At 58.2% G+C, this 6959-nt stretch overlaps 4 protein-coding genes across 4 annotated transcripts; 2 read left to right on the top strand and 2 right to left on the bottom strand.

Moving 5' to 3' along the window:
* Positions 1-471: 471 nt before the first annotated feature.
* On the bottom strand, positions 472-1886 carry F5Z01DRAFT_679538 (ribosomal protein S6e-domain-containing protein; the record flags this gene model as incomplete). The annotated part of the gene is made up of 5 exons (XM_046265535.1): positions 472-567; positions 623-790; positions 1147-1509; positions 1602-1688; positions 1881-1886. 5 exons carry the CDS (start codon positions 1884-1886, stop codon positions 472-474), a joined length of 720 nt encoding a protein of 239 aa, XP_046121420.1.
* A 395-nt stretch (positions 1887-2281) lies between these two features.
* Positions 2282-2719, top strand: F5Z01DRAFT_671093 (chromosome transmission fidelity protein 8; the record flags this gene model as incomplete). Its single annotated transcript, XM_046264652.1, has 1 exon — positions 2282-2719. One exon carries the CDS (start codon positions 2282-2284, stop codon positions 2717-2719), a length of 438 nt encoding a protein of 145 aa, XP_046121419.1.
* Positions 2720-2779: 60 nt separating this feature from the next.
* Positions 2780-5859, bottom strand: F5Z01DRAFT_679536 (diphthamide biosynthesis protein 1; the record flags this gene model as incomplete). The annotated part of the gene is made up of 3 exons (XM_046265534.1): positions 2780-3930; positions 4020-4278; positions 4681-5859. The coding sequence occupies 3 exons, from the start codon at positions 5857-5859 to the stop codon at positions 2780-2782; spliced, it is 2589 nt and encodes an 862-aa protein (XP_046121418.1).
* A 393-nt stretch (positions 5860-6252) lies between these two features.
* Positions 6253-6675, top strand: F5Z01DRAFT_633433 (uncharacterized protein; the record flags this gene model as incomplete). Its single annotated transcript, XM_046261953.1, has 1 exon — positions 6253-6675. The coding sequence occupies one exon, from the start codon at positions 6253-6255 to the stop codon at positions 6673-6675; it is 423 nt and encodes a 140-aa protein (XP_046121417.1).
* Between the last annotated feature and the right edge of the window lie 284 nt (positions 6676-6959).

The raw sequence follows: 6959 nt of genomic DNA, 5'->3' as shown, positions 1-6959 counted from the left end.
GTTCCAGCCTCTGGCGGACCGAGTGGCACGGAGATGGGAACTTTCTTGGAGCATATCGAGTAGCCGGTAATTAGATAGTAATTTCTCTGGTATGCGCAAGGCTGCTCCGAGTTGATCAAGTCGAAGTGAGGTGAATCGTGTCAAGCACAAGCCAGTATGTACGTACACAATCGCAACAACAGGAGGAAAGCCGACATTTACGACAAGATTCACGCGAGGCACGCACGCACACACGAATCAGCGGCAGCAACTCATCAAAAATGCATTTGAAATTCCCCAGTAGAACCTCTAATACAACCGTGGTGAGCTCGAACCGAGCCCGCGAGATGCCCTTTGCACGCCCCAACGCACGTACGCGCGTGCTGTGGGTATGGAAACTAATGCCGGAAAAAAAAATCTTTTCATGTGGCCTCTTTTTTACCCATTTGTTGTCTTCAAATACTCATTATAACGCCGGACCAGCCCTGCCGTTTACTTGCGCATGGAGGAAGCACGACGCTTGCGGGCGTCGGCCTTGTTGGCCTTGGCCTCAGCGACACGCTTGGCCAGGATCTGAGCGTACTCGTTCTGTATAGGATGAGATTAGCAAAGTGAACTTCGGAGGATGGAAAAAAAAACATACGGCCTCGTCCTTGACCTTCTCGGCCTGGCGGCGCTTGAGGGCAGCGCGGTGACGCTTGTGCTGGAGGCGCTGGGGAGTGACCAGGCGCTGGATCTTGGGAGCCTTGGTGTAGGGGGTCTTGCCCTCGCCCTTGGGCTGGACTTCACGGCGGATGACGTACTTGCGGACCTAGAGGGGTGAAGGTTAGCATCTTACAAAGGTTGTGTATAGCTGGAATTGTTTTTGCCGGGGAGAGAAAGGACAGAGGGAGAACAAAAACGACCCCCTTTCCATGCATGCTCACTCCCATCGTCGATCGATGTACAGTCGGGACAGCGGTTCCGCGTGTATGTTGAAACAGACGTGTACCAGCTCGAGCCCGTTCGATGTTCGTCCGATGGGGTTTGGAAGCATGTATTGCCATGGGGGACCGGTTCATCCTCTCTCGTCCGCATTCTCTCCCCTCCTCTCACACTCTACCCGGTCTGCCAGCGCAGACGCGGGCAGGCGATGATCGAGTATGGCAGGAAGGTGGGCAGACATACATCGTCATCCTTGGTGAGGCCGAAGAACCTGCGGATCTTGGTCGCACGCTTGGGGCCGAGGCGCTTGGGGTGAACGACGTCGGTGAGGCCGGGGATGTCCTCGTCGCCCTTCTTGACGATGGACAGGGCGATGACGGACATGTCCATGCCGACGATGCAGCCGTGGACGGACTTGCGCTTGCGCTCACCGGCGCGGCGGGGGCGGTAGCACGAGTGGCCCTCGGAGAGGAGGAGCTTGACACGGCCGGGGACCATGACACCCTGCTTCATGGGGAAACCCTGCTTGTCGTTGCCGCCGGTGATGCGGAAGATGTAGCCCTTGAACTCGTCGCCGACGGAGTCACCGGGGACCTCAGCTCCCATCTGTCGAGGAAAAGAAATGTTAGCCTTGTCTCTCTGGATACTGGGTCGAGCAGTCGGTCGTGCGTTTCGCTCGGGGAGGCAGTGGTACGTACGCGCTTCTCCATGAAGACGTTGAGCTTGCGCTCGTCCTCGATCTCGAAGAGCTTCTGGCTGCCATTGGCAGGGTAAGAGACGTTCAACTACAAAATGCGTTAGCACGGTCATTCCCTCCCACGATTGGTGTGCTGGGTCGAATCATCTCCAGCCAGCGCCAGCAGTAGTTGAGCAGAGCTCCCTGTGCGGGCCTTCGCAATCTCAATCTCGGAAAAAACAGAGGAGTTGCTCGTACTGCTGGGCGGCCGTCGACTTGTCTCGTATGTGATGCTTCGTACCTTCATATTGCCGGTTGTGGTGGTGCAAGTGGCTGGACCTGGCGGGTTAGTTGTCGGAGTTGTCGAGGAGGGCGGTTGAATTGCAAAGTTGGAAAATTTGGTGGAATTGGGTGGGAGAAAGTGTGTGCTGCTAGGGCTGGTCGGTGCTGCGGCCAATCAGCGGCTCGTCAAAGTAGGAAAGTACCCAAAGGTGGGGAGGGTTTGTTTGTGGCTGGTGCAGTTAGCCCCCGCCATGGCATGTCAAGCCACACTTTGAGATTATGCGCCACAATCCCGCATCAGGCGCGTCTCGTCTTCAACAAGGCGCGTAGCTTACTCACATTTCACTGTGTGAGTGTACGACCACTATGCAGTGCTCTTGACACACAAAAGGAGTACATCTGAACTGAACGTCATTGATTATGTCGACTATAACGATCCACCCGCCAGACACCAAGGCGTCGGCAGCCTCACCGCTTCCTACTCTCCTCAAGACACCCGGTGGTCTGGCCCTCCTTGATCTCCAAGGCACAATCAACCACCCAAAGCAGCCCAACGGCGAGCCCTTGATCGGCGACTTCAGCTTTGGCCGTCTCGAGTTCCCAGAGTATGATCCCGACTCTGTCATCGGCGGCACAGCCTGGATGAAACGTGTCTTTCTCTACGTGGGCGAGTACCAGCGACTCAACGGCGAGGTGAAGAAGCTGGCCAAGCCCTTTGCGATTGTGGGCAAGAAGCAGCAGCAAGAAGCAGCCGGAGAAGGGAAAGAGGACGAGCTGGAGATTGTCGACATCGTCAAGTACAAATTGCTCTTCTCGGGACGACCTGAGCCGGTCGGCACCACGCATGCACCAGCTTGAAGGAGGGCAATGTCGTATCATTTATTGCCTCTTTACGGACACATGTTCCGATACGAATCATCACTCTGGACCAACCGATATCGCCTTGGTCCTTCCTAACCCTTCCCGCCCATAGTAATCCATAGGATACGGACCATCGCCCCAGCCCTCTCGCTCCTCCAACGCAACCAGCGCCTCGTACGGCGTCAGCAGCGGCCGAGGAAACGCATACCCCCAGTCAATACTCAACCGTGGACACGCCACCTGCACCCAGCACTCGACGTCGCTCATGAGGGCCAGCTTGCCCGGGAAGATCTCGCTGAGGAGGAGGTTGATGAACGGTATCCCGCGCTCGCGCAGCCTCTTCTCGACGAGCGTCAGCGTGTGCGGGTTGCCCTGGCGGCCGAGGGAGCCCAGGATGAGACCCCACTTCTGGGCCTTGCGCGCGGTGGCGATGGCGGTCCGCCGGAGCGTGTACATCTCGTCGTGCTCGTACGTCTCGCGGGTGAGCTTCCTCGAGTACGGGTCGTATCGGTAGGCGGGTATGGAAGGGTTGTGGATCATGATGCTCTCGAGATGGAAGCGGCCGTCGCCGAGGTAGAGGATCAGGTCAATGTTGTCGTCGGTGTGGAGCTTGGGCGAGGTGCAGCCCAGGATCTCGCCCTTGCTGAGGGGTGCGATCTGGGGGACGAGGACCTGGAAGCCGGCGCGCTCGAGGCTGCTCCGGACGCCGTGGATAGTCGCGTTGAACTGAATCGTCCCGACGACCGCAATCGTCTTGCCCGAGGCAAAGTTCCGTTCCAGTGATGCGAGGAGGTGTGAGGTGTCTATGCTAATGTCCACGAACACGTATAGCGTCTTGATCTTGGTGACGTCGACGGGGATGAGGCAGCTGTGGGCGTAGTGCACCAGCAGGTCGCAGCCGAGGGCCCTGGCGGTGTAGTCGTCGATGCAGCAGGCGCCGTAGGTGACGTCCCCCATGATCAGCGTCTCGATGCCCGGGCAGAACTGCGTGAGGATGTCGGAGATGGTGGTGGCGAAGAGCAGGAGGCCCTCGGGCATCTGGAGGGCCACCTTGGTAGCCCCCGACGTACGGATGCGATGGATCGTCTTGGGGATCTCAAAGGAGTAGTTGGCGGGGAGGATAGCAACGGCAGCCTTGAGGTTCGGATCCTCTGTGATCTCCTTGGGCACCTGATTCAATAAACGGGGGGCACGCCGGGGTTTGGCAGCTGTACACACGTAGTTTGTCAGTCTCGTCGGGTCTCGCGTCGCTCATTTATTCATTCAAGGGGTGCCTGAGAAGGAAACTTGAACTCACGCCCAACGGCTCCAGCTTCACCACCCGCGCCGCCATCCGTCGCCTTGGAGGAAGCCTCAGCTGCCGTTCTCCGCCCGACGAAGCGCTTCTTTGGTTGCCTGACGACGTTCTCTCCTGACTTTGGCGGCGGCTGGGTCCCGCTCACTGAAGGTACTGGTACTGATGGCTCTGCGGGTGGTTGAGATTCCAGGGCTTCTTCGTGGCGTTGCGCCTCTTCGATATCGGCGGCGATGCCCAGGTCGGTCTGTGCGCGATCTTCCTCCATTTTTATATCAAGCAATAGGCCCAAGAATCGGTATGCGGGCTCGTGTGGTTGTCAAAGTGAGATGATTGAGATGGTGAGATGTGGGATGGTGGGGCAGTATTTTGCTGGCGACAATTTTTTGGTTTCCATTTCTCCAAGTCAATCCATCACTCATCGTGTCCTCCACAACGGGATAGGTAAGGTACCAGGTATACAAGACATCATTGTCATGGGCTGTTGATCTTTGTACATTCATTACTGATCAATATGGAAGATTACTCCCGCTGTCATTGCCTCATCATTAACTTGAAATCGACACTCCTAGCCGAGTGAACTAATTGCTACCACCTATGCTACCCACCAGCGCATCTACTCGTCTGCCTCGTCCACGGTAAAGTGGTACCTCGCCCGCAGGACGTACGGGTCGTCGCCGGGTCCAAAGATCTGCTTCTTCTCCCGGAACCAGGCGGGGTTGTTGATGCCGTCAATGTAGTCCTCGACCTCCATGACGACGCAGCCGTACTGGGGGATGGTGCGGGGGAAGTCCTCGTCGTCGTCGATGCCCTGCGACTGCTTGAGGGCGAGCGTGCCGTCCTGGCCGTTGCACGAGTAGATCTGGAAGGCGTCCTGGTCCGAGTAAACCTCGATGCCGATGCCGGACCAGTTGGAGTGCAGGACGGCGACGGGCGAGTGCGTGCGCCAGTCGTAGTTGCCGAGCTGCTGGCGGTTGACCGAGTAGCAGTTGTCGTAGCCCTTGCAGCCGAAGCCGCAGTTGCCCTCGAGCTCGTCGTCGTCAAAGGAGGCGCCGAGCTGCTTGGGCTTGGACCAGAAGTCGTTGGCGCTGCCCTTTTCGTTGGCGAGGATCTCGCCGGTCGGGATGAGGATGTTGTCGACGGCGACGCGCTGGCCGCTGTAGGGCAGGTGCAGGGTGTGGTTGAGCGCGAGGCTCGTCTCGTTGTTGGCGAAGCCGTCGAGGTTCCAGTACGCGTGGCTGCTGAGCATGATGGGCGTCTTCTTGGTCGTGGCCAGGGCGACCATGCTAATGTCCCAGTCACTGCCGTTGACGGTGTAGGTCACGTAGGAGATGACCTCGCCGGGGAAGCCCTCCTTGCCGTTGGGGTCGACAATCTTGAAGGTGACGGTGCTGTCGGTGTGGGCCTCGACGGTGAAGTTGCGCCAGCCCCAGCCGTCCTTGCCACCGTGGAGGGTGTCGAGGCCGTCGGGGTGCTCCTTGGTGGGGTTGTCGTTGAGAGAGACTTGGTACTTCTCGCCGTCAATCTCAAAGGTGCCGTTCTTGATGCGGTTGGCATACCGTCCGGGGACGGCGCCGTAGTTGGGGTGCTGCTCGTCGAGCGTGTAGTAGGTGGCATTGTCCCAGCCGGCGACAATGTCGCGGGTGACGCCGTACTTGTCCTTGATGTGCAGGTCCGAGATGGACGCGCCGTAGGGGACAAAGCCAATCTTCATGACCTCACTCTGGATCCAGTACTTGCCGTCCTCATCGGGCGGGAAGCCAGTGTCGTTGCGAGCAGCGGCACCGAGGCTGGGGAGGGCCAGGGCCGCAACCAGGCCGGCGACCTGTGTCTTGAGCTGCATGATGGGATGTCTGGACAGTCTTGTTTGACGATTGACAAGGTGAAGGTGGTCAATGGCGCGGTAGGTCAGCAGGAGCAGCCAAAGGAGGTCTGTCAGTCGGGGGCGTCATGCGGTATAAGTAGTGACCAACGACATGGACTGGACGCGCGCAAGTGATCAGCAAGGAACGGCCATCACCCCCAACGTCGTATGCGTACCCGCAGAGTCACTAGAGTAACCGACTGCAACGCAGAAAAGGACCTGACCTGGATCCTGGGGTCCAGGACTCCAGTCGTTTGTTGGGCACCTGCCAAAGGCAAGTACGCTGCTCCAATGCGCCTTCCGAGCTAATCACAGAGTCATCGTGAACGGCATGGGCCAGCATGGTTTGTTTAACCGGTCGAAACCGCCCCAATGGCAAGTGGTGAAGCTCGGAGTCTCGCCCCGTTAGAGCTCAGAATGCGTCGGTCTCGTCGTTTCTTCCCCGCGTGGGGAACCATAAGAGACAGGGATGGACATTGGAATGCTGGGGCCCCCCCAGCCGGAGAGAGAGGAAGATACCGTGGAGGAGAATTATTGAGTGGTTGGTCGCCAACTTCTGCCGCCATGATGTCAGCCACCGGCAAATGTTCACCCATCCGTCCTCGGTTCCTGGCCCTAAGAGCCTGTCTGACCTATATCTTGGGCTCATGGCCTGCCCAACGTGCCCAGTCTCTCAAAGACGAAGAGCCACTGGCAACTCTAACTTTCAACCCCGAATTCACACCATCTGGCGTGGAGCAACTCGTGGCCATAATAACTAGCTCTGCCGATCAGTTCGTCTCCCAACACGGCTGAGGCAAAGAGTCCATCCCGATGACCAGATTGGTGCGCATCCGCGTCCTTCTCCTCACGGACACACCTTCGTTCCGGCACCATAGAGAATCCCTGCGTCGCACGGCAAATACCTACGTAGCCCCAGCCTACAGCCGTGCGGGGTCCCCGGCACTGTCTCTGTTTACACGCAATATTAAAGAGGCAGTGTGATAAACAGGCGAGATAAACAACTCTTCCACCCCCGTCGACGAAGCTGTTGCGGTGCCGTTACCCGAAGTCGGACTATGCTGCCCCGACGCCGTGAT

Source organism: Emericellopsis atlantica (genome assembly GCF_019669845.1).
Source record: "Emericellopsis atlantica unplaced genomic scaffold F5Z01scaffold_4, whole genome shotgun sequence".
Taxonomy (NCBI): domain Eukaryota; kingdom Fungi; phylum Ascomycota; class Sordariomycetes; order Hypocreales; family Bionectriaceae; genus Emericellopsis; species Emericellopsis atlantica.
The sequence above is the reverse complement of the archived record's forward strand: the minus strand, read 5'-3'. Positions and strand labels throughout refer to the sequence as shown.